Consider the following 27,354-nt stretch of genomic DNA (forward strand, 5'->3'; position numbering starts at 1 on the left):
GACGCTGGCTGTACTATGCAGGTCAGGAGGGCAGCTGAGGAAAGACTTAGTTAAAACTGCCGTGAACTTTACTGCTGTGTGGAGCGGCAAGACATTTATTCCTTAACTGGGCCACCCTCCTCCCTTAAAACATTTAAATACCCCGGTTTCTAATTTGCAAACGGACAACAGTGACAATTCTGGCAAATCCCGCTGCAAGGCCGTCCGCCTCCAGTCCTTCCAAGTTCACCCAATCTGGGACTCTATCCAGAACCGCACAGAACAGGGCCTGGACAAGGTCCCTGCTGGCCGGCTGAATTACTGCCCAAGGCTCTTCAGCTGATTTGGTCTTTGGTTTGAAAAAGGGCCTTTAAAAAAAAAAAAAAAAAAAAGACTAATGCTTGGAGTTTTATTTCCCTTCCTTAGTTGGTGGGAGCAGCCCCCACAGGCCATTTTAACCCTCCACCCCCCACAGGTGCAACTGTTCTATATGGACCCCTGTAGACTGTAGACCCAGTGAAGCAGGAGGCCTGTACTCCAACACAGACTCTGGCTTTCCCTCTTCAGGCCTGAGAGTCTGTAAGGGGGAGAAGTGAGCCCAGCCTCCCTGCAATCAGTGGCCAAGGTCAGGTAGATCTGTAGGCACAGTTAAACCAAGGAGACCGGTGTCCATCCTCTGGGCTTTAAACAGAATTGGAGCCTTATCGCTCCAGCTGTCCCGCTGGAGAATTCCACCGAGTAACAGTGAATTCCTGCAAAAAGGAGCGTCCCTTCCTGTAGCGCAGGGGGCATTTTCAGGCTGAAGAACTGGAAGGTGCCTTGATGCAAAGAAAACATCAAAGACAAACGTGGCTGGGAAAACCTTAATCTTCAGTCTAGGCAGGAACACACAGGAGGATCTGGCAGCTTGGATCAAGATGGAGCTCAGTGCTCTGGGAGCTGTGGTCTCCATTGGCCACACCTCTGCATGCAAGACGGAGGTGGCTCAGAGTGCAAACTATGGGCCCACTCCTGGCCCCCAGTTCCCACAGCCTGTCTCTCATCTGGCCCAGTGGGTTGGTGGATACTTAGCAAATGGGACCGCACACTACTGGATACATGGGAAAGCGCGGATACTGCCCAGCTACAAAGCTTTAATCAACAAGACCTCCGCTGCCTTGGGTATTGCCCTAGAACCTGACAGCTTTTCTCTCATTCTTCTGGGGCACTCAGATTCTTGTGCAAACAGAAGCTGCGCATCCACCCCTGCCCCGTGTCCTCTGCGGCCGCTTACCCTCGCTGGATGGTGCGATGGCGCTGTCGTCCCATTCCAGATTGGTCGAGGTGACTGAGTTGAAGGAGTTGAGCGACAGGCTGTCTGAGCCATGGAGGGAGCTGGGCAGGCGATCCTCGAAGTCCAGCAGATACTGCGGCTTGTAGTAATCCGGCATGTATGGCGCCAAGTCCAAGTAAGGGGCATCCTGAGGGCAGACGCCCGGAGAAGATAACACACTACATCAGAAGCAGCCTCTCTTCGGACAGCTCGGCCAGTGACAACGTTACACACACATAACACGGGCGGCCGTGTGTAATACAAAGTTACATTCGATTTGTACAAATAACCTGGTTGCAAATGTTTATTAAATGAAGAGAAGATCAGAGACTGCAACGTTTTAGTGGCTTGTTTTTCCTTCACTCTGAAAGCACCAGCCAGTAGCAGGCAAATTGTGTATGTCCCTAGGCAAGCTTCTACCGCACAGTGTACCACTGCACACCAATCCTGACCCTGCAGCGTCCTTTCTTCTTCCACTCCGGGGTTCCCCCACCCAGCTCTGTCAACGCCCCTCAGTCCTGACCCAGAGGCCCCCTCCTGTCCCAGCCCTTTCCACAGCTCTGTCAGTGCCATTGAGCATCCCTGATATTCAGCTCCTGGGCACCTCCTGACGGGGACAAGGATTATAACGTAGTTCAGTGATGTGAACACGTCTCTGCTGGGGACTGAACTGGTGCCACTGTTTGGAAAAGTTCTCTCCTGACTGAGAAGGAGCTTTGCTGGATATAATAAACCTTTGTATGAATTCACTAGTCCTGGATACCACCAGGAAATTGAGCCTGCAGCAGGAAGCAAACCTGTGCCAGATAGTGGCTGATGGAAATGGACTCATTGGAGAAAGCGAACCAAACGTTACACCTCCAAAGACTTTTCTAATGGACTCAGTGAAGTTTCAAGGTAGTTTTGTGTCCCAAGTTCATACCAGAAACCTTCATAGCCGTGGAGTTCTGAATGCACAGGAGTACGGTCAACAGACAACTGCCATCATGACCATTTCCTCTCTTCTCTCCGCGTACCCTTCTCCTGTCCTTACAGCTAGCCTTCTCCGCACAGCAAAATGCTGCAGGTTGGAAAGGCAGCCAAGTGGCTATCTTCCAAGTGAACACTGCTCAGAGAACAGCAGAGCATGGCAGCCTGGGGAACAACCTCCAGTCTTCCTTCTCTGCCCATGGGAGCCAGGCACCATGTACATGACAGGCTCTATCGCTTCGAGTTCTACAGTCACTTTTCCCCACAGAAAATAGACTTTGGAACCTATATGGGGGGTCCTAGAAACCCCCTGCCTTGAAATCCCCACTCACTGTCATTGGACTTTCACTCTACGAGAGTCATCTTCACCACCTACAAGGCCCTATGTCAACTCATCCCCATCAGCATCTCTCCTCTCTCTCCCTGCCCCAATTCAATCTCTGCTTCCCACCTCTCTCTCCGTCTCTTTCTCCCATTCATTGTGCCTCCCCCCATGCTGCCCTCATGTGTCTGGAGCAGAGCTCTGCGCTCATCCTCAAGCAACGTGGATATTACGGTGCAATGCAAGTGATATGTAATAATAAATCTTTGCCAGAGATTGGCAAAAATTACCCTGAGCAGGAGCACCCTGGTCCTTGTCCGATGTGACAGCCCTTTTCTGCCTTCCCCTGACTGTATCCCGAGAGGAGAATGTCATTTTTTGTAGAACTGGGGAAGTGCTGACTTGTGAAACTGAGTGATCCCCTGACCAGGGATTATCCCTGAGCAACTGCAGCAGAGAAGCTCTGAGGATGCATCTCTCCGGCAGACACATGGACAGCCAAGGGACAGAGTTTATTAAATACTTAGCTGGCCCAAGCTTCAAACGGCGCATGGGGTTTTCCTGCCCTACAGCCTTTCTATCCAGCAGTGAAGACAGCAAAACAAGACAGGATTCTCACCGGCTCCAAATCAAAGCGAATGAATTCCAGCCCAGATACCAGCGTCAGGAACAAGGTCAGGTGATCATGGCTGCAGACCAGGGCGTTCCTGTGACACAGATAAAACACAAGAGCTTTCAGCTTTGGTATAACGACAAAACAGCTGTCGAGCGTATGATCTTACCAATCAAAACACATTCTCCACCCATCTGGTTTCTAGTTTCCATGACATGACCCTGAGCTACAGCGTAAACAACCTCGAGTCAGACAGTCTAAGTGGGATCGCACTGCTTTTAGCACAGCGAGGCTTTTCTTTGGTAGCAGGAGCAGTGCTCGAGGCTAGCCTGGGTTGAGTGACTGCGATGGCCACACATTTCTCTTGCAGTCTCCAGGCTCACAAGAGCCAGCAGGCTGCAGTCTCTTTACTGAGTTAAGGTGGGATTTTGCCTCCTAAGGTCACTTACACCCCTTTGAAAATGTTACCAAATGTCAATAAAGGATGTAGGAGAATGGGCCTAATCACCGCCTTACTGGTCTCTGCCAGGTTTATTAAAGACAGTCGCGTTCCAACGAACTCCATATTCCTGGTGCCGTTTAGAAGAGTGAGTTCGCCATGACAAGCAAGTGCCATTCAGTCAGACACCCCTATCCATGAGCGAGAGGCTGGCTCCATACAGCCAAACTCCAAGAGTGGGTCCACCTGCTAGGCAGGGCTACAGACACGTGTAGATACAGCCACGCAGGGCTGTCAAACAGCATTCACACCTGAGATATCACAGCGCACCAGCATGCAGCCTGCGACGCTAACTAGTCAGCCCACCGCCTGCACAACTGAGCTCTCTGGCCGAGCCTCTCACTAGAAATGCAGTTACAAGCACTCAGCGTTTCCACTCAGGAAATGGAACCTGATTCGCAACAAGTTTGTTTCAAGCAAAATTGAGTGGAGCTCTCTAAAAGGAAAACATAGCCAGCAGTGGAGCCAAGAGACGGGCTGAGAGCACCCTGCTACTCACTTGACATAGTACTTATGCAGCAGGCTTAGATTCTCCTGAAACAGCCGTAAGTAGCTCTCCAACGAGTTCTCATTGAGGGCCAGGTACAGCCACGCTCGACCTGAAACAAGCATCAGAGGTTATTGGTCAGCAGCTCCTGCTTCCCAGGGCTGGTCAAATATTGGGAGGGAGAAAAAAAAGCCCTACAAATATTCATTCATATTTTTAAACCAGTTTGCTGAGGTGGTTCAGGCCCCATTTGCATTCACATTCCTGGAATATTCTAGTGACTTAAAGCAGGGATTTAAAGAAAATATTAGCAGGAAATTAATTTCAGATCCATGATCAATGTGTGAGCAGAAAGAGAAGTGAATTTCACTGTATGGGCTCAACTCTGCTCTCATCAGGGTAGGGAGGAACAGCAGTGGGGCTCTCCTGACAGCATTCCTGGTCCAAGCCAGCCTTGACGGGAAAAAGGTCCCACGCACTTTTAATAATGGGCAAAGAAGATCTGCACATTTCACATCACATTTCCTCTGTCTCAAAGGAAAAGGAGCATCAGCACCTGTGGCAGGTACCCAGTAACCTTCCAGGACAGAACGGGAGAGGTCTGTCCAGCTCACCTAGGTCCATCCTGCCAATATCTCTCCTGCAAGCCAACTCCAGCTGCACTGCCTGGCTGGTTGCTCTGGTTCACAGATGCATTAGAATTGCATCCAGAAAAGCCTGGCTCTGAGACCTGTGTGCAAACCCCAAAGGGGACAGTCAGGAGACGTTAGATAAGGCACTTGACTGCCATGCCAAGCCCAGTTTTCCACGGTTGGTGCTGTCCTAATCCTGCATTTTGATACTTCAATCTGTATTTGCACATGTCAATCAGGTCTTAGGGCCCAACCATCTATGAGCTCCTATGCCCAGATCTGGGCATCCAAATGGGGCATTCCATTAACATCTGGTAACCAGGCCTGTGGTGTTTCTTATTAAAATTGTCTCCTTCCATGTCATCTATGCACCTCTGTAACAAACACAGCCTGTGCTACCTCTGGTCACCACACACACACTCCCTACTTCCTGGTCTGGACAGGGCAAACATGGAAGAGACTGCTGACTGTACTGCAGGGCCGGCTTCGGAGCTAGCTGGCGTGGCTACTACTTCCCTGACTTCCTGCATAAGCCAGGTGTGAACGCAGACCAGGATCTCAAACCCAGAGCGATTAAAACCAACTCTGATCTCATGCCAGCTTTCCTAAACCTGCGACTCACCCACTGAAAGAGCTGCCCTAGAAGGCGCAGAATAAAATACTCACTGCGCCCCAAATTGGTGGCCACGTGTTGAAGCACCTCTATCTGTTTGACGGCTTCCCTCCGGGTGAAGTGAACGACCAGCACCCAGTAGCCTGAAGAGAGATCTTGCAGCCTGCGGGAATGGAAACAGAGGGATCGTTAAGGAAACACTTCATTGCTTTCAGACCCTGAAGCAAATAAGTTATGCCCAGAGAGAGCGGAGGGAGGGATGCGCTCTCCATAGTCCCTGTGGAAACCTCCCATCCCTCCGTGTCATCACAAGAGCATCATTCTTGGTATCACAGCGTCAGACTGCGATAGGACGAGCTGCAGAGGTGTTCCTATTTGAAAGGCTTTTTTCAAAACCCAGGCACCTGGTTCTGAATAAAAAGCAGAGAAGAAAAGGGGAGAAATTCAGAGAGGGGGGAGGAGGAGAGAACCTTTCAAATGGTGAGGGAAAGATAAAAGGAGGAAGAAAGTGAAAAGGAGGAAACAAGAAGTGGGGCCCTAACCTCAGGGCCCTGCCGTGGTTTGGCCAGCTAAGTTTTCTTGACACCGGGGTTTAGAGGCAGGTAGCCAAAATATGCATTTTGGGATTCCCCTCGGAGGCTGCATAATGAAATAATTTGTCCCCTGGCTGAACACCCCCACCCCTTCTTCAACCCCAGCTCCGTAACTTGGAGGGGGCCCAGGCTGGCCGAGCGCCCCACCGCACAGCACTGTACATCTTACCCATAGAGCAGAGCGTGGTCCAGGTGCTCGCACAGCCGCTGCAGGACTTTGTCGTGATTCCTAATTGCTGGGGTCTCATCCTCACACGCCGCAAAGTAACTCTGCAACTGAAAACAGAAGAGACAGTGTCAGCTGCTGAGCAGGGGAGCAGCCGTCCAAGTTTCATTCAATTACATGACAATATCTAGGGCCATGTTCATACATTCCTTCAGTGACTCACCCTGACATAAGGAAACCCGGAGCCCTTAACTCACCCATATGCAGTTTCAGGGCCACATTCAGACCTGGGGTAAACAAGTGCAATCCCATCAGATTCATCCACGTATATCCTCGCAGCCTTAGCACCCTACCATACAGACGACACAATGGATGCAACTACTGAACTCAAGACTGTCCTTCAGCCTTTGCCATGGCTTGCGGAGTACATGGAAAAAATAATCCGCTTGCACCCATGCATACGTGCATGGCCGCTGATTTTCCAAGAGGCTCGGAGACATGCCACAGGTCAGAGAGCAGGACTGTGCTTTTAAAGGGAATGGGATTTCTGAGCAGGCTGAATATTTCGTTATTGTTGTTCCATCTTTCCAGCACGTACTGGTGTCTAAATATTTATTTCGGACGCTTTGGACACTAGCCATTCACTTCAGTACTTTATGAGCCCTCAGTACTTGGAAACGCAGGCCAGGCTTGACCCAGTTTTAAATCAGAAGTGCTGGACAAACAGCATGTTTAATAGCCTGGTTTTCAAGATGGCACTACGGACCACACATGACCATCGCATGCCTCTGGATCCAGCCAGGGAATGGCAAAGGGTCTGTACCTCATCTACCATTCCCGATAAGCACATTATTACTGGCTCAAAAAGGCGCTGTCCCAGTTTCGACCTGCCACGCAGGCTTTCGGCTACCCTGGACCGCATCTCTGCAAACCATGGATGATGTGGTTACTTGATGCACAAGCTGAAAATCGAAGACTCTGTTTCGTGCGACTGCGGTGAGAACATGCAAACTGTCACACACACTGGAACGCAGTGCTCCAAATACAGATTCAGAGGTGGACTGCAGGATATCCACAACCTCACAGAGCAGGCCTTGAAATGGCTCATGGACCGACAACTGCATCTATGGAGTGCTGCTTTGCAGATGTCATACGCACAAGAGAGAGGGCAGCAATTTTCACTGGATTCAGAACAGCTGCGCTGACACTGCTGAGACAGGCACTTCACGGTGTGTGGACGTCTCGTCTCTTTTGGGCCTCTGCTCTTCTGCCCGTGCAGGGCTCCAGTCACTGGATGTACCAGGTTATCACTGGTGCAAGGAGAGCCCAGCGCTATACAGAGTCAGTGCACACACCATCTGAGAAACACTGGGGTGTAGGCAATGGCTCCCACAGCCGTGTATGCGCTGTAAAATGAGTGTACATCACTCAATAGGACAACTGCTCAAATGCAACATGAGCTCTCACAAGGTCTCACGATCTACACATAGATCTCAATGACACAGAGATCCAATTCGCCCTTTGTATACATCTCACTGGGCTTTTTGGTTAGGGCACAGGACTGGGGAACTGACTGACTGGGGAACTCTGGCAAATCACCATCTCAGTTTCCCCATCTATAAAATGGGGGTAATACTAACCTATCCCCAGAGAGAAGCTGGAGTTTTAATATTTGTGATGCTCTTAGGGTCCCCCAGATTACAGGCACTGGAGAAGCACACACTATTACTATTATTGCACAGATGCAATGAGCTGGGCATGCATCTTTGTAATAAATAAAATGTAATTGCAGCTAACTGGGTACACTAAAAGCCCCAGACTGACCTACGTAGCCATACCATCACTGCCGAGAGAATGGGCTTGTGCCTTTCTTTGGCAGGAGCCAGGAGATCTGGGTTCTATTCCCAGCTTTACTACTGACTCGCTGTGCAATCTTGGCTGAGTCAGTTAGCCTCCATGCCTCAGTTTCCCAATTGATAAAACAGGGGTGGTGAAATTCTAACTCTCGGGCTGATAATGAGACTTTGGTTTTTAAGGTCTGTAAAGTGCTCTGAGATCCTCCATACAGAATGCACTAGACGGGCAAAGCATAGAATCAGATTCTAGAGATTTGCTCTGCACTGATGGGCTTCAAAAGGCTGGCTGCTTCTCTGGGTAGCTGCCAGGCTCATTTGCACCATCACCACAATGGACATTCATTCAGGACAACCTGTTTAGCCACAGAATTGCCACGGGCTTGGGAAAGAGAAATTCAGATGACAGCTGCCATGGCCTTGTTTAAATGCCCGGCTCCTGCTCAGTTTGCTCACGTGAACAGACAGACAGGTTCTACATAAGCTTTTAATAGATGGAAGATTATCCTGTCATTTCTCACCAACAGCAGCTGTTCTTGCAGATGTAAGCACCTGGCTAAAGAATGGCTCCGAGCTGCCTTCGGCGCTATCAACAGACTCCACTCGTGAACATTATAACACACGTAGGAGGCTGCCCAGCGTGTTCTCCAAAACCTTGCAGCAGATCTTAATCATAAAGCTCAGCTCCAGCGCTTTTGGGTGCCTGGATCTAAGGAGTTAGTTCTGGCCCATCCCTACATCAAGCTTCACATGCACTAAACACTCTGACCTCTGATGATCAGGCAGGCAACAGAAAACGCCCCTTGACACTCAGCAACACTAGAGAAAACCATTAATAAACCCCCGTGTAAGAAGTCATGCCTAGATCTCGCTCATAGAGGTGCAGCAACTTGTTGTCAAAAGCACCCTGAAGCACTGGGAGGAAAAACCAAAACCACAGAAGCATGTGCTCCTTTCAGAGACATGCTAACAATTCAGACCCTGTCACAGAAACAACTCAGCATGTTACTCACCAGTCAAGCTGCTGGACACATCTGCAGTGGAGTTAAAAGGTAGGTTGGGGGTTCCCGTTAGACACACAGGTGGTTTTCCAGCGGGTTATAATCCAAATCATGCTTATGTGGCTCACAGTTTACAAAATGTTGAAAATGATGAAATCAAGGGCTCTGGATGCTAGTCCTGGCTCTGCTACTGACTCATTATATCGCCTTGGCCAAGTCACCTTCCCACTCTGTGCCTCAATTTCCCAATTTATAAAATGGAGAGATCACCACCTACTTCACAGGAGTGTGCTGAGGCGTGATTCACAGTTATAAAAGACATTTTGAGATTATCAGGTGAAAGGAACTAGATGAGAACAAAGTACCATTATTACTGGCTATCAACACTTTGTATCACTTAAAATCCAGTTTAGCTACATTTGGATAATCATATTGGCTCTCAATGACCAGTGGATCAGATAGGATATCAGTGTAAACAGGAAAGAGCCAACACAGTTAAAGCTAAGGCTGTTCTTAGATATTGCAGCACACATTATATACTTTAAAATTAGACACTGGTTAGAGACCTCAGCAACATGAAAGACTCACAGGAGATTAAGGATAAAGGCAGGCACCCGTTCCTTACTACTGCTGGTTTAAGTCAGACACTTATTTGTATCTGATATTGATAAAAGGCTCTTTTCTAGCAAAGATCTGAACTCACACACATTCCTCCAAGGGTGCTAGGACTTCCGAATGCTGCTGATAAATATCACCTCGCTGGACTGGTCTCTGACAACGTTACATAATTGGGCTTATAAAGACTTCACCATCAGCCCCTAGGTTCCATTAAAATCACATTTAATGGTCTGAAAATGGATCTTTAGTTTCTCTCATCCCCCTTATGCTCAGCCCAACCAATCAGTAAGAAAGGAAGGCCGGCAATTTCACAGGCAGCACTTTCACTGGGAGGGGAACGCAGATTATTAGCAAAGAGGCTACAGGGTACATCCGCAGTACGGTACTGCCCCAGCCAGAGAATCACAGAAGGCGCTGAGCCTCGCCCTCAGAGGGAATGCTCACCAGGCCCATCCTTTTATTTCTTGCAATACATTGTGAATTATTCTTCTGTTTTTGCAAAAATACTCAGAGACACTAGAAATCTTCGCTGCACTCCCAATTCCCTCACATGCTGACTTGCTGGCCTGCTAGTGCAAATATGGCTGAGCTCTTATTTAAGGCCATCTCATACACATTTGTTCCCAGCTCTGACAGTTCACAAGACAGCAGACCATAAAGTCACATCCGAGCACTCGGGCTCATTGCCCTTTTCCAGCACTGGCCCAAAGACTGGATTTTATCAAGTGCCAGCATCAGACCGTCTAGTTTGTAGTCCCCTATCACCAAGGTGGTCCCTGCTTCACTGTTCTCAGCTGGACAGACTGGCAGCAAGTTGTTGCTAGTAGCTGTGAAGTAAGTGTCAGGCTCAGATAATTAGAGCCAAGCCTTTGGTTATAAGCATTAAGGTGCAGGATTCTCCAAGTGCTTTTTCTTTACTGTGATATCTTGGCTTTAAACGTGGAGTGTAGGACCTACAAAGGTTACTGGTTTATGGATTAATTAGGAGTTGCTTCCCACTCAGGGCCAAATTCTGCTCTCAGTCAGACGGGTGTAAATCCAGCCTAACTCAAACAATGTCAGTGGAATTAGTACAAATTTACACTGGACTAACAGAATAGGTGTATGTGTGGGGCAGGCCTGTCTTAACTCTCAACATTACAAAAACCCACTGCACTACAGACTCCCTCACAACTCTCAGAATTCAGGCCAAGATTCCAGGCCCGCTTCAGATGGACGTGGGCTTTTGACCAAGACAAAGCAGGGGAGAGCCCTGCAGAGCCTGTCTTTCCTGGGTAGAGCTGATCCCACAGCGCCAGGGAACCCAACTCCCAAGCAGGAGAAAGAGCTGCTGTGCCTGGGAGCAGCCAGTCCAACCTAGGATGCAAGCACGAAGCTCGTCTCCTCTGACCACACAGTGTATGTTTGTCTGTCCTGCATAATCTAGATGGAAACGCCGAGAGACAGGGAACGTATCTTCCTCTGTGCTGTCAGCTGAGCTCTCAGCAGTCATTCTAACGCACCCATCACAGATCCATGCTGGGGTTCTCCGATTATTCACTGACTGGATTACACCCAGGTGGCATCAGATGCTTTCTAGTATAGTTGTTCTCTTTGTTCCTGCCGAGGCAGTGAGTTCCCCAGGCAGGACTGGCTCCACACGTCCCACCATACTCAGGTATAAGGCTGCGCCATTAATAAATGGATCGAACCTTTTTAATTACATGTAAATGTATCAGGAGGTGCTGGTTTCTCTGGAAGTATATATGGTAAATGTCAGGGGCATGTGCAGAAATTTAACTTTGATCCCTTTTGGGGGGGGGGTACACTCTGTGCTTCCCCCCTCCCCACCCTCATGGCCAGAGTTCTGTGCCCCTGAAAATTATTGGGGGGCCTGTGCCCCTGCTCGTCCCCCTTGTGCACGCTCCCGGTAAACGTTGTCCATCCTAGAGTCTGTGGTCTGTGTTAGCTGGGCAGAGGTGGGTGGTAAGATGGTATCATCCTCCACATTTGGAAAAAAGACCATATAACCCTGTGGGACTCACACCCCGCTTCAATCTTTATCCCAGTCTATTCCTCCAAATCCTTCCCCCATCACTCTGCATACAGTTACTCGTATTTTCTCAGCTTTTTGATGGATGAAAATACCCTGGCAGATTCTGCTATTAATAGGCAGTTCCCGTGCGGGAAGAATGGCATAATATTCAATTATTCAACAGCCATTATCTACAGCCAAAGCTTTAAAACATTCCCATAGCAAGCAGACCTATGGGCCAGGAATGAAGTCACATTTAAAAGCACCAGCAGATGTAAAGCCGTGTGGGTTCTGGAAGAGGTATCTGATAGGCCCTACGTATTTATCCTTGGCAGCTGCTTGCTCTGCGGAAGGTGGTTGCTCCGGGATGAGAGAAGAGTTCACTGATGTAGGGAATAAGTGTTGGATTCCTGACCAAACAAGAGGTGTAATGGACACATTCCAGTCTGCATTAAAGCCACCTGGAAACTCATCATTATACTGCTAGTATGCAGAATACAGAACACCTTGTAGTTTCTCCCGGAAAGCCCCATCATGAGATGTTCTGCACACTCCAACTCTCCCCACCATCTGGTTTTTCCTCATTATTTATAAACCACACCCTGGAAACATGAAACGGACCTTTGCTCCTTTAACCAAACTAGCATCCCTTCTCCATGCACATTAACAGCAGCACTGAACTCCTACAGAGTATTTTACTCTCCCTGCACTGGCTTTAGGGAATACTCCATCCCCCCACGTGGCAAGTGCTTCCCTATTCTAGAGATGAGGAATTGAGACACCAAGAAGTTAAGTGCTTGCCACAGAGTACGTCGAGGGCAGAGCCGCAATTAGAGAGCAGACATTTATGGCTCGTACCAAGTACGTACAACGTATGCAACACGGAGGAGTTGGAGCAGAATCCAAGGAGGCCCAATCGGTCCCTTCCAGGTCTTTTAAAGGGTAGTACACTACCATGTGTCCCTCCAGGAGGGAGGCTCCTATTGTTGGCTCTGCCACTGACTGGAGAAAGTGGAAGGTGCAGATGCTGAGCAAACTGAAAAACCAGGAACTCTGCTGACTTCTCATATGATTTTTCAGCCAACTCTGAGTCAGAGGCCGTGTAAGCTGGTGTGGATCTCAATGGAGCTATGCCCATTTACCCAACAGAGGATCTTACTCAAGATTATTTGTTGTTAATTATGTAACTTAGTATTTCTCTCACAGGGCTGTCATGAGGTATAGTTCAATTAGCAATGCTTGTAATGTGCTTTGAGATCCCCAGCAGAGCGGGTCTATCATTTGGCAATCTTTATCTCACCTTCTTTGGGAATTTCTCTTCCCTTGCCCATCTCAGCTCACACGCCCTTCTTGCAATTAACCTCTGTACCCACATCAGCACCAGGAGGTCAGGACGGTTTATTATCCTTGGCTGACAGCTTCGGAACACCTCGCTGTCACAGACTATGGGAATTCCCATTTCTGGGAAGGAATCCAGGTCTCAATAGCAAACGGCTGAACTATTTTAAGCATTTCCTCATTTTCTTCCCCTCCTTCCCCAAATCAAGTTCGCTGGTTTCAGTTTCTATCATTGTTCTTTCTCTGCACAGCTAGAAATGAGTTATCTCCGTTCCTGGCTTTCAGCCTGCTTGATTCTCTCTAGCATTGATCGCTACATTTCTGGAGCTCGAGAGCAGCCCCAAGAGCTCAGCCTTCTCTTATTTAAGGAAGTGCATTCCCCTGCTCTGCTGCTTGTAAACAGTCAGCAAATCCACGGGATCAGATCATCTCCTCGGCCTCTGAACTGTGATGGCCCCTAGCATCTTTTATTCAGATTTCTACATATCTCAGAGGAGCTTCAGCTTCATTTCCCACTCGGGGAAGTAACTTTAGCAGAAACAGCCATTTCAGGACATTCTTTCTGCATTCTTTAAGGATCTTTTGATAAAGGGCATCTGCATTTTCTTTAGCGACACTGGGGAGGACGCTGCTTTCTGAACCACAGTGTCAAGGATTCCAGCAGAGACAGAGGTGCCAGGGCATGGTCTGGGCATTCTGGTGCTTCTATGGGCAGCACACAGTAACTCAGCAAGGCAGTCTCTTTTTTACCCCTGACATAGTGTGCCTGATGAGTCTTTGACGAGAAGGATTCCTAATGCAGTCTTCAGTTCCTTATCCTTGAGAGCTAGCACTCCTCCATTCACTCAGTGCACGAGGAGTAGACAGCCAAGGGGTCACGTGCATCCTAGTATCAGTGACAAACTGAAGGAGCCTAAACGTATACACATGATATTTAGCTGAGAAAAATAAAACTCTGTACAGGTTAGCCCTGCACTATACACATTTCTTATGTACGAAGCCTGCTTTGCTGCCATTCTGCCACACCAACATCCAATCCACAGCGACCTCCAGGGCGAGTCTAGTGCAAATCCACGTGCATGCAATGAGTCTTTCCTCTGTAATGTCAGGAGCTGGGCAACGCACTTGTGTGACTTGTTTTTGCTGAAGGGCTCACAGTCATGTGATGGCACCCAGCCCCATGGACTTGGGGAGCCTGTACACAGCAGACGTGTACACACAGAGATCCCTCAGAAGGCTGACTCATGGACTCTGAATCACACCATTTTAATTAGCACCTGCTGGGCTGTTTGTTAGCAGTGGGGATGCAACCCACACTTCATGCACAAAAACTCCACCCACACACACACACACACACACACACACACACACACACACACACACACACACACACACACACACACACACACACACACACACACACACACACACACACACACACACACACACACACACACACACACACACACACACACCCAGCAGGAGACCGGCAAGAGAGAGCTTCTGGGGTCAACAATGGGGAACGACACGAAGTGGTCACTACTGCCGTGGTTAATGGACACAAAGAACTATGCAACTGAATTACAGGGACACAGATGCATCAAGGGATGAGTGATACTTCCAAAACGCCCAGAAGAACACACCTGCTCTGTGGTAGACATTAGTGGAACCTGGAACGTGCGAAAGCAGAAGTAGAACATCCCCTCTTTCAAACAACCTGAGGGCTGGGCCTGCATCCCCGAAACCTCTTCCAGCATAGCTGGCATAGGGCAGGATTCAATCCAGAATCCATCAGAGCTGCTGCTGCATAGACAGTCCCCAGATTGTTACTTGTGTAGAGCTATGGATGTTTACATGGATGCCAGATTCCTTTCCCCAAAGAGTTTACGATCTCAGATGAAAACACTACAATACAGAGAGGGTTTAAGGAAAGAGAAAATGAAATGATGAGCAGTCAGTGCGGGAGGAGGAAGGGAATAGACCACACACCTATCAGAGGGATGCAATACTCTCCCCCCAGCCTTGAGGGCTGATTGCAAAAATCACAACAGCTCCAGGTCACGTCAAGCTGGGGTGGGCATCTAGTGACTAAACTGGTGTCCTCTACATGGCAGAATAAAATGCGATCACTGTGCACAGGATGGGAAGCAGCATATATTACACACACCAAAGCATGCAACCAGCGTCACTAGTGAAGCTCAGCCGGGGGCCTGGTGCTACACAAGGCACAAAGGCAGACATGGCCACTGCTCCACGGGGCTTCCAGCCTAAATGAAGAGACATGACAGGACGTGCCTGAGCCACTCTGATTATTACAGGGGTTTATGGGTGGAGTTTTTAAAACAGCTGGGCAGCGGCACAGCGAGCTCAGGCAGGTCACCATTACTGAGCCTGGTAGAAGCACTGGGTGTTAAGAGGGGCACCGGGGCAGGGAGCTAGCGGGGGGCTCCTGGAGTCGGGGACCACACGGAAGATGGCCTGAAAAGGGGAGAAGGATATGAAGGAAGCTGTTTGGCTGAGAGCCTGAATGACCGAAGGCACCGAAGAGTAGCAAGAAAGGAAACCAAAAGCACAGCCGGGGTAGAACTTAGCAGAACCCTGGAGAGGAGAATGGCAAGCTAAGATTTAGTTCAGAAAGCATGGGGGGAGCCAGCTGCGGGAAGGGATGTGGTGGGGTCAAGGACGTGGGGTGGAAGAAGGTTTTAGCTGAAAATCATGGTACCCAGCCTGTGCTAGTACAGACTAGCTCTGAAGGTCGGGACTGTGATCTAATTATTATATAGCTCATGTCCACGCTGACTGGAGGACTCTGAGCTAGTGACAAACCTTTGAAGCTAGTTTTTGCTAACATAGGTGGAACATGGATGCTCTAACCAGATTGTGAAATGCTTGGGCAGGGCTCTAGACTAGCTGAAAATTATTCAGAGAAAGCCTGGGGTGGAAAATCATCATTATAAACACCCATCCCTGGTTCTGTAACTACGGTAGCAAAATGATCATCAAGATGTCTCCAAATACCTGCCTACATAGCTGGGTAGAAACTAAACAGAAGAACCCTGTATCAGCACAGTGTACCACCACCCCAATCCAGCACCATAACCTGCATTTAACAATCCCCCAACTACAACCTGTATCCTTGTTACCTGCAGATCTTCAACAACGGGCTAGATGCTGTGCCAGACACTACAGTGTTGCTCACCCCTACTTTAAAGAACTCTGGGCATTTTACACGTCCTGTTTATTTGCCTCCTGCAAATATCCTTATAAAGCACAAATGAACAAGCCTCTGTCAGTCTACTTAGTCATGTGGCCAAAAGGACCTGTTTGCAGCATGGTGATCACATGTGACACTCCTGTGAAGTAATTTCCTGCCTGTGGCTGTGGGCTGAGCTGGTAACAAATATAGATGCCAGCAGTTGGACAAGCAGGAAGCACAGGAAGCTTTGACAATGTGGTAGCATTTTCTTCCAGGATATTATTCTATGGCCTTTCCATTTAGACACCTCCCTCCCTCCCCCCACACTCACCACAGTTCAGTTCAACACTCACGCTGCAGATGTGGGATTAACCGAGTAACTTCACTCTTAATAACATGACAAGCAAAGCCGACATAGGGACAGAGCAGGAGGTTGCTCCATTCAGAATGCTGGCTCAAAGGAGCTCTGAGCCAAAGCTATTTATAGACCTTCCAATGGACAAAATAAACGGTGTCCACATGCAAAAGGCATCCATGCAATTACCAAATGAGTGTTTCTCAGCTTCACAAGTGATGAGACACAGCGTGTTCTGACCTTGTCACTGCGACACTTCTAAACAAAATCAATGCCACCTGTCAGCCGGGCAGGTAGGTGGAGAGAAACTCCTTTGCTAAATACAACTCCCCCAGATTCCAAGTAATGACAGGGATGTCAGTGTAGATGTTTATCAACAGAGTAGGGCAGGAAGGGTTTGGCCAGGGGGGAGCAGGGGACTTGTTTGAATAAACAGGGCTGCAGAAGAGATGGGGAGCTGACACTTTAACAGTTGCACATCAGGGGCTAAAACCCAATTTCCAAGAAGAGAGGATCTAACGTCACCGAAAATCTTCTTGCTTTTCATCTGCCAGCCAAGAACTGAGCTGAGGTTTGGGCATTCCTTCTGCAATCACCAACGCCAGACTGAACGCGACACCCAGCACAGGGCAGGATGGGACGTTCATTACACCACTTCATAGGCTAGTAATTTCACCACATCTTCAAAGACAAAGAGACTCTTGAACTCCAGGTCTGGTGAGTGGGAAGCTTGCCAGTCCACTTTTTCCTGCTCTTCCGCTGCAGAGCAAAATTGAATACAACTGAAGAGGCCCTCTTCTCACTATCCCCATCCCCTGGCAAGAGAACTCGCGGACAAAGCATGGGATTTCAGGTTACTCTGAGCTGAGGCCTGGTTTTGAGATGTCACTTCATGTCGATGTCTTTGGAGCAGAGGCTCCTTGAGAGAGATCATATCCTAGAGTGTTCTGGAGGAAGTTTAAAGGCCTATGGGAAAACCAAATCTGCCACGTTGGTGGGATCAGAGGGAGCTGAAATGCTGATGTCCAGCTATTAAGATTGCTACTCCTCTGCCACTTTTGCTTCAAGATTAGCTTGGGTGCTGCCCCATCTCAGAAGAATGGAGATGTTAAAGGCTGCAACACCACATGACATGGACTGAAGGCATCAAAAGCTGGACGCAGCACAGGCAGCAAGCCTTTACTCACCTGGAGACGTTAGAAAAGATTGTGGGCTCTGCTCACCACCTCAAGAGCGTGACGGCAAGTTTGAACAACGCCCCGTCAGGACTGGGAGACACAGAAACTGCTGCAATGAAAAGTAACAGAAACCTTTCTGAGAACTGATTGGTCGGAAGGTATTCAGAATGGATAATACAGAAGCAGGCGAGGATCGATGGGTATTTTTTGCTTTTCTAATTTCTGAAATACTCTAAAACAGGCATGTACTTGTCCTTAGCTTCAATGCCATTTACTCCTGAGACAGACTGAGTGACATATAAGCCACTGATGCTAAGGAGGAAGGCTTTTCACCTCTCCCATTAGAACACAGATGATGAATGAATAGCAGGCCTTGGGAAGCTCCAGATGGCACTGCAGCCCTGGTCAAGCCTGGAAGGAGTTTTTTAAAGGGTTAAAAAGGTCCAGGATCCCCTGTGAGATCAGTAAATACTATCCCCATTTTACACATGTATTAACTGAGGTTCGGAGAAGTTAAACAACTTGCCCAAGCTCTCCCAGCAAATGAATAGCAGAGCCTGAGACAGAAATTCTGACTCCCATCCCCTTATCTAACTATTAGATCACAGAGGGCACATGGGGGGGAGGGAGCGGCAGGGAGAGGGACAAAAAAAAGCCTCACCGGAAGCAACAGAACCATATGGGAACTTGGAAATTTCTTCCACACCTGGAACTGACCTGCATGACTCAACTGTGGCCTCTGCCTGGTTATTGAATGCTCAGCTTAACTGGCTTTGAATTCTTGAGTGCTGCTTCAGCCATGCTCTGGAAAAGCAAAGTAAACAGCTCGACGGGGCCACTCAATACACACCTGTGGGCCAGCTCTTACTTCTCACCATGGTGTTCTTGCAGGGGCACTGATCTGAAGTGAGGCCCTACAAAGCCCCTTCCCTGACTACCCTGCTTTGATTGGAGCTACTCCAGTAGGATTGCAAAACAAGCGCTCAGATCAGTGCAGGACTGGAAGTGCAGGTTGCTAATGTAACTTTCTTTGCATTAGGCTTCTTTCAGTTTCCATTTCCAACCTCTCAGCCCCTTCCAGAGCGGCTGATAACATCTTTAATCAAGCTGGCAGGCGAGTGAGCAAGCAGCTTTCTTTGAACAGACAACACGCCAACTGTTAGCAAGTTCACGACTGGGGAATTAGATTGGTGGCACATGTGAGCCGTTGGTAAGATGCACAATATCCACAAACAGAGCCTGTGCCAGATGTGCTGAGCCAGCTCACTGTATGTTGCCTGCTGGCCTGTGCTGATATACAGCATTTGCAATGGAAGCTAAACCACGTGCTTTGAAAGCCGGTCGTTTTCTATGAACACAGTCTGAAAAGCTCAATCTAGCAATGTGACCAAAAGGACAATTAGCGACTGGCCCAGGGACGTGGCAGTGAGAACGCCGGAGAATAAGGCTCAGGAGTGACCCTGGATCTCCGGGAGGGATGAAGCACAGAGAACGGAGATCTTGTCTAGGGCCTCAGCTTCTGAGTCATAGCTGTCCAGCCAATGGCCAAGCCCAGTAATTGCAGCTCTGAGGGTGGAGGCAGGTGAATGAGGTTAGGAATGGAGAAGGTGGACCAGAACAATGGGGGTGGGCCCAGCTTGCCTTAGAACATGAGGATGGCCATGCTGCATCAGACCACAGGTCCACCTAGCTGGGTATCCTGTCTTCTGACAGTGGCCAGTGCCAGCTGCTTCAGGGGGAGTGAACAAACCAGGTTATCACCAAGTGATCCATCCCCTCATCCACTCCCAGCTTCTGGCAAACAGAGGTAAGGGATAGTCAGAGCATGGGGTTGCATCTGGTCATTGATGGACCTATCTTCCAGGAACTTTTCTAGCTCTTTTTTGAACCCAGTTGTAGTGTTGACTTTCACAACATCCCCTGGCAGAGTTCCACAGGCTGACTGTGCGTTGTGTAAAGAAATACTGCCCTTTGTTTGTTTTCAACCTGCTGCCTATTCATTTCATTGGGTGACCCCCACCCAGTTCTTGTGGTATGTGAAGAAGCAAATAACACTTCCTTATTCACCTTCTCCACACCAGACATGATTTTATAGACCTCATTTCCCCCTTAGTTGTCTCTCTTCCAAGCTGAAAAGTCCCAGTCTTATTAATCTCTCCTCTTACGGAAGTTGTTCCATGTGCCTAATCATTTTTGTTGCCCTTCTCTGTACCTTTTCCAATATATCTTTTTTTAAGATCGGGTCATCAGATCTGCACGCAGTATTCATGGATGTATACAGAGGCATTATGTATGTATACAGAGGCATTATGACATTTTCTGTCTTATTATCTATCCCTTTCCTAATGGTTCCTAACATTGTTAGCTTTTTTGACTGCTGCTGCACACTGAGTGGATGTTTTCAGAGGATTATCCACAATGACTCCAAGGTCTCTTTCTTGAGTGGTAGCAGCTAATTTAGACCCCAACATTTTGTATGTATAGTTGGGATTCTGTTTTCCAACGTGCATTACTTTGCATTTACCAACATTGAATTTCATCTGCCATTTTGGTGCCCCAGTTTTGTGAGATTCCTTTGTAACTCTTCAGTCTTATGTTCATTAATGAAGTAGTGAATTTCGAAGGGCAACAATGCTGCTGAGCTGACCAGAGTCGCAAAGAGACTAGATGGTATTTCTATCAGCAAACAGCTCCTGGAGCAACGCCCTCTCCTTTGTTATTACTTTTTCTAGGTCTGTTTTATTGGGTCTCATTTCCTGAGGTAGATTCAATTGATTAGGGAGATGAAGAATCTCATTTAGCTCTTGAAGATCAACACAATTAGCCAATCAATACTTGTCTCTTCTGGGTTCCACCCACACTAGCTTCTCCCAGCAAGACGACCATGAAATGAAAAATGGGCAAAGCTTGAAATCGCTGCATTTCTGCATAGGCTGGATACATTGGGGTATCAGGGTGCACATTTCCAGGGGTCACCTGATCTGATCCAACATTACTTAGAACAAGCGTCTGACAAAGCAGCGATCCCGGCATTCAATTTCTCACCCCAGAAACACAGAGGTAATCAACACAACTTGCACTGTAATCAATAGTGCTATTGTCCAGATATTTGCTCTCATACTGGCAGATCCAGTGGCTTTCCCTGCATAGCATATTACCACTTTAGAAACAATTTTCACTGATGTCAAAATAGCCATGAGAGAGACATAGCATGTTCACGGTGCACCAAAATAGGAGCCTTGATTGGAGAGAGCTGTACCCATAGAGGGCAGAAGTTGCATGGCTTGGAACAGAACACAAATCCTGCATTTTTAAGCATTCAAGCAACAAAGTGGAATCTGAGGCTTACAGCTTCTCTATCTCACTACTCATGTCCAGACGCCTTCTACTCATCATCTATTGAGGCCCTCTATGTCGTTTTCTTCCAGTAGAACTGTCCTATTCCAGGTTGTCCTACACAGGTGAATTTTCAAACCCAAGTGACTTAATTTTAGTTTATGTTTGCTATTTCTGACAGATAAATCCTATTGCAGGCAGCAACTGTCTGCACTGTATCGATACAAACAGCCCTGTTGCAGCCAGTCATAAACTGGAAATTGGTTTTAACTTGTGCTGGTGACACCTGTTTGCATGTACTAGAGAGCAGCTTCTTAACTGGTCATTGCTAGGGCCCTAGGAAATTCATGGCTGTGAAAAACGTGTCATGGCCCGTCAAATCAGACATCCCCCGTGAAATCTAGCTATTGGAGGGAAGAGGGAGGGGCAGGGCTGGGGACGCCCCAGCCGGGAGCTCCTACAGTGACCCAGGCTCCAGCTGCTAATCCCAGAGGGACTGGGGGGGGGAAGGACTTACTCTTCCCCTACGCTCAGGGGGGAGATCAGGCCCACCCCCAGGTGGGCTCACCTGGCTCTGAAGGCAGCACGGAAGTGAGGGTGGCAATCCCATGACCCCCCCCCATAACTCCCTTTTGGGTTGGGACCCCCACAATTACAACATTGTGACATTTCAGATGCAAACATCTGAAAATGTGAAATTGATCAGTTTTCAAATCCCATGGCTGTGAAATTGACCAGCATGTGTGAATTTGGTAGGGCCCTAGTCACTGCAGGCCAGGTTAGCATCTTAAATAAGGACTGGAACACACCCTAGTCTTGACACCCAGGGCTGAATATCCTGCTATTGGTACAGCTCATCAGACACAGATGATCAAGACGTAGGGATGGCACATGACTGCTATGGAGAGGGTTACAGAATGTTACAGAAGGCGGCACTATAGGTCACAAGTTCTTCAGCACAACAGAGGCACACATTCCATGGCAGAGAAAAACAAGCGAAGCTGAAAAGTATCACAGAAAGAACAAGCTCACTGGTTCTGAGGATCTGGTTACTGCTCTCTAGTTCAACTGTAGAATAAAGAAATCTGATCAACATCAAGATGGATAAAAATCAGGCTTCTGCAAATCATGGATGTACTAACAGGACTCTCTTTATTGGAAGAAGCAGCCTTTGATTTTTCATCAATCTGATCAGCACTGAAGGAACCTTTCACAGAATCACAGCAGCTAGAGCTGGTTTTTCCCTCTCAATTTCATTCCATTATTTCTCCTTACACCCGTCTACCACACCAAGTAGTAATTCTTCTACCTTCTTGATGTTTGCATCCTTCAAATATCTGTAGACCTATGTTCTCCTCATTAGGCATCACTTAGCCAAACAATACAGAGTTAGCACGTTTAACATCTCCTCACAGATCAATCCCTAGAGACCTCCTGATCATTTTTGTTGCTCTTGTCTGAATTCCCACCAGTTTATCTGATCTGTCTGGTGATATGATATCCAGGACTGAACATAAAATTAATATGAAATGATCCAAGAGATGAATATAGTTGAACTGTTTGGTAATAGTGACCATAACATAATAAAATTTAACATCTCAGGGGGTAGGGGAGGACACACCAAAGCAGCCCATCATGGTAGCATTTAATTTCAGAAAGGGGAAATACACAAAAAGGAGGAAGTTAGTTAAACAGAAATTAAACGGTATAGTGCCAAAAGTGAAATCCCTGGAAGCTGCATGGATACTTTTTAAAGACACCACAACAGAGGCTTTAAATGTATACCCCAAATTAAAAAACATAGTAGGAGGACCAAAAAAGTGCCACTGTGGCTAAACAACAAAGTAAAAGAAGCAGTTAGAAGCAAAAAGGCATCCTTTCAAAAGTGGAAGTTAAATCCTATTGAGGAAAATAGAAAGGAGCATAAACTCTGGCAAGTGAAGTGTAAAGGCCAAAAAAGAATTTGAAGAACATCTAGCCAAAGACTCAAAAATAACAGCAAAAACATTTTTTTAAGTACATCGGAAGCAGGAAGCCTGCTAAACAACCAGTGCAGCCACTGGACGATTGAGATGCTAAAGCAGCACTCAAGGAAGATAAGGCCATTGTGGAGAAACTAAATGATTTCTTTGCATCCGTCTTCACAGCTAAGGATGTGAGGGAGCTTTCCAAACCTGAGCCATTCTTTTTAGGTGACAAATCTGAGGTACTGTCCCAGATTGAGGTGGCAGTACAGGTGTTTTTAGAAAAAATTGATAAATTAAACAGTAATAAGTCACCAGGACCAAATGGTATTTACCCAAGAATTTTGAAGGAACTCAAATGTGAAATTGCAGAACTACTACTGTGGTATTTAACCTAGCATGTAAATCAGCTTCTGTACCAGATGACTGAAGGATAGCTAATGTGATGCCAATTTTTAAAAAAGGCTCCAAAGGTGATCCCAGCAATTACAGGCCGGTAAGTCTAACTTTAAATGGGTAAATGGGTTGAAACTATAGTAAAGAACAGAATGATCAGACACATAGATGAATACGATTTGTTGTGGAAGAGTCAACATGGTTTATGTAGAGGGAAATCATGCCTCACCAATCTACTAGAATTCTTTGAGGGGGTCAAGAAGCATGTGGACAAGAGTGATCCAGTGGATATAGTGTACTTAAATTTTTCAGAAAGCCTTTGACAAGGTCCATCACCAAAGACCCTTAAGCAAAGTAAGCTGTCGTGGGATAAGAGGGAAGGGCCTCTCCTAGATCAGTAACTGGTTAAAAGATAGGAAACAAAGGGTAGGAATAAATGGTCAGTTTTCAGAATGGAGAGAGGCAAATAGTGGTGTCTCCCAGGGGTCTGTACTGGCACCGGTACTGTTCAATATATTCATAAATGATCTGGAAAAAGGAGTAAACAGTAAGGTGGCAAAATTTGCAGATATACAAAACTACTCAAGATAATTAAGTCCAAAGCAGACTGCGAAGAGTTACAAAGGGATCTCAAACTACAGCATAGCAGATTTAGATTATGTTTTAGGATAAACTTCCTAACTGTAAGAACAGCAGGACAAAGGAACAGACTGTCTCGGGAGGTTGTGGGAGCTTCTTCACCAGAGGTTTTCAAAAGGAGGCTAGATAGATACAACAAATCCTGCATCTTGGCAGGGGGTTAGACTAGATGACCCTCATTGTCCTTTCTAACCCTATGATTCTATGATGGTGAAAGATAAGCCTCATTACAATTTGACCACTGCATTAGGACATGGCAGTAGCTATTTCAAAAGAGACAGCTTGAAATGACCAATATACTCATAAGAAATAGACTGCGATATTTTGATGAATTTTGCTTTCAGCAATCTGTGTTGAACTATATTATTAGTAGATAGTCTTCCTGACGGACTCGTCAAACAAATACTGGAGGTCTGTGACTGCCCTTGGGGGATCCTGGAAGAGAAGTTCTCAAGCTGTGGGGAGCATGTCCCTCCCCGTGATGTATTTTGAAGCCGCACTTTCTCTAAAGTCACCTCCCCTTTTGTGACGAGCCTACCAGAGTGTCCGACCTTCTTTTCATAAGTCAAGAGGTTTCAGATGAAACCTAGACGTCAGAACGAGGTTAAATCACACTCGATGACCCTTGTTAGTAGAGGACTCTTGGTATAATACACAAAAAATACTAGCTCCCAAGGTCAACAGCATGAGTGGAAGGGACCCGAGCACTTGGTTGTGACATTTGCTTTGCTACCCATAGTTTATTACTCAACAGAATGTCTCAATTAAGGAGGTTATAAAAAGCCCCAACCCCTTTTGGGCTGGCCTCCTGGAGGCACAGATCACACACACAGCTGCAGTCCCAGAGCTAGAACAAGCCACAATGAAGTTGCTCGGCGTTCACTAAGAAGACAAATGAAGATTTATAGACTCAGAGACTTTAAGACCAGAAGGAGCCATCATGATCATCTGGTCTGACCCCCTGCACATCGCAGACCACAGAACCTCACCCACCCACTCCTGAGGCAGCATTTGTCAAAATAAAGGTGATGAACCACGTCAATTCTAGGCAGATTCAAGGCAGTCGTTAACCTGACAGGGGATGTGGGAGCTGCTCATCTGCCTGGTACATTTGGTCAGTTAAATCAATCACACATCACGTAGCTGGGAGGAATCGTTCCGTGTTAGAATGGGCCCTGTAGAAAGGAGAACATAAGCGATCATCTCACTCTACTGCCCGTCAAGAGTAGGTGCCAGTGACTGACAGTAACAGGATTTGGGCTTCTGCTGCACGCAGCCTCCCAGTGAAGCCAGAAGCTGCAGCCGCAGACTGCCCAGGGGGAACCCACTCTGAACAGCAGCCTCCACCACTTCCTGTCTCCTGGGGAAGAAGAGGCAAACAGAGCAGCTGCAGGAGCCAGGCAAAGCTCCTTCCATAGGAGCAGAGAGAAGTTTTGGGGTAGAGGCAGAGGAGGGACTGGGAGAGGAAGCAGCAGAGGAGAAGAAGTGGGGGGGGGGGGGGGGGAGAGAAAGATTCCAGCAGCTCAGGGAAGATCTGCTACCACCTCTTTCCCGCTCCCCCCTTGGGAAAAATGAGTCAGCTGATCTCTCCTCCTCCTCTCTTCCCTTCAACACCAGCCTGGGAGAAGGCGAAGAACACACTGGAGCTGGCCCCAAAGCCTGGAGGTGTGTGAAACACCACCGAAGCTGTCCTCCCCCCTCCTGCCACACCCTCCTCCCAAGTCCTGCAGGTGAAAAGCTATGAAGGTGGGAGGGGGGGCTGAATCCATGTGTGGCAGAGAATGAACTGAGGTGGGGCTGCGGGGCAGAGAACTGATAGAGGGCTGGAGGGGCGCAGAATGAGAAACGGGCGTTTCTGGAGCGTGGCGAGCGGTTGGAAGACCCGTGCTCCGTCAGGCAGCGTTTCATATAAAGTCATGTCATCTGATCTCAGCGGGGCCTTTCAGTGAGAAGCCCTTCAGCAAGGGCCAGACCCACGGTTATTCACCATGAGTCGGCAACATGGCCACTGTCACCCCCCGTGTCCTGCGGGTGGGCAGGAGAGTTCACGGATCAAAAACCCTGATTTAGGGCCTCGCTCATGATTGTTGAAACTTCTGAAATTAGCAACACTGGCTATTCTTTAAGGAACCCGCATTCTGGCGCCTCACTTCAGCCAGGCTGATAATAAATTCCTCCTTCGCAATGGAGATGACAGCAAGTAGGACGGCCCAGAAGTCTGATCACAGGACACATTTAAGTAACTGACTGCATGTGGCTACCACTTATATGAAAATCTAGGCGTGTATTCTGTGCTCATTGGATACTGTACTGCGCGTGGTCTCCATACACGGCCCCAGCCAACAGGTGTACATATGATTACGATGGCAGAGTAGCAATTTCTACAGAGACGCCCAAGACTGAGCTGCTAGAAATGTCCCATCTATACCAGGGTTGAGCTCCCTGGGGAGGAAGCTTACAGTGTCACTGGCGTGTGGCGGTAAGAGATTTTCAGACGCCGGCACTGACAACCCTGTGCCTTTGGCAAGACCTAAATTCATTTTAAAAAACCATCATCCATAAATTGCCATAGTAAATGTAATGTTATTCTTGAGCACAGCCACCTAGGCAGGAAGCAGGGTGCATATGGCTGCTGGGGCGTACAAGGTGGTAGGGAGAGAAGCAGGAGCAGCTAAAGACAAATAATGGAATCCGTATCCCTAAGCTGTCCAGATCATCTCCAGAAAGCCTACCCTCCTCTGAATGAATTAATATATAAGAGGGAAGACAGAGCTGACAAACTACAGACGGTAAATCAACACATTACCCACAATTCCCCCGATATTTGATTTGAAGCAGTGTAGACAGCTCTCCACTCCCAAAGGCAGTATCAGCACAGAGCAGATTAAGGAGAAAGGTCAGACATACAGCATTTTTGCTCTAGTTACAGCAAGTGGGGTCTATTCTGCCAGTGCTGAGCCCCCTCAACTCTTATACAAGTCACGAGGAGTGAAGGGCACTTGGCATCTCTCAGGATGAGGCCGACAATCTACATTTCTTTAACTCCAAATTTCTGCCCATTCTTCTGTATGTTTGGGGCCTGAGCCTGTACCACTGCACTCCACAGCAAAGCTCTCATGGCCTTTAATGATGCAGAATTGGCAGGCTAAATCCACAAACAATTCCCTTGCTTGATCATTCAAACAAGTGTGGTATTGGGTCAGGACACTTTTCCCTCCTCATTTTACACACCTAAGATACGCAACTCCTCTTGGCAAATTAATATTCCTCCACGAGGATTT

General features: G+C 47.7%; 1 protein-coding gene across 4 annotated transcripts in view; it reads right to left on the reverse strand.

The window, feature by feature from the left end:
* PLEKHM2 (pleckstrin homology and RUN domain containing M2) overlaps nucleotides 1-27,354 on the reverse strand; it is a 54,507-nt gene that overhangs the window by 23,688 nt on the left and 3,465 nt on the right. For all 4 annotated transcript variants that reach the window (XM_067566263.1, XM_067566262.1, XM_067566261.1 and 1 more), the window contains exons 2-6: nucleotides 6,189-6,295; nucleotides 5,480-5,589; nucleotides 4,194-4,293; nucleotides 3,202-3,289; nucleotides 1,253-1,439 (exon numbers count right to left, since the gene is read on the reverse strand). In XM_067566263.1, the coding sequence (XP_067422364.1) occupies nucleotides 1,253-1,439; nucleotides 3,202-3,289; nucleotides 4,194-4,293; nucleotides 5,480-5,589; nucleotides 6,189-6,295 (592 nt within the window). The remainder of the gene's footprint in view (nucleotides 1-1,252; nucleotides 1,440-3,201; nucleotides 3,290-4,193; nucleotides 4,294-5,479; nucleotides 5,590-6,188; nucleotides 6,296-27,354) is intronic.

The sequence above is a fragment of the Emydura macquarii genome, unplaced genomic scaffold (assembly GCF_026122565.2).
Source record: "Emydura macquarii macquarii isolate MOO-44397 ecotype Brisbane River unplaced genomic scaffold, CSIRO-AGI_Emac_v2 contig_2768, whole genome shotgun sequence".
Classification (NCBI taxonomy): domain Eukaryota; kingdom Metazoa; phylum Chordata; order Testudines; family Chelidae; genus Emydura; species Emydura macquarii.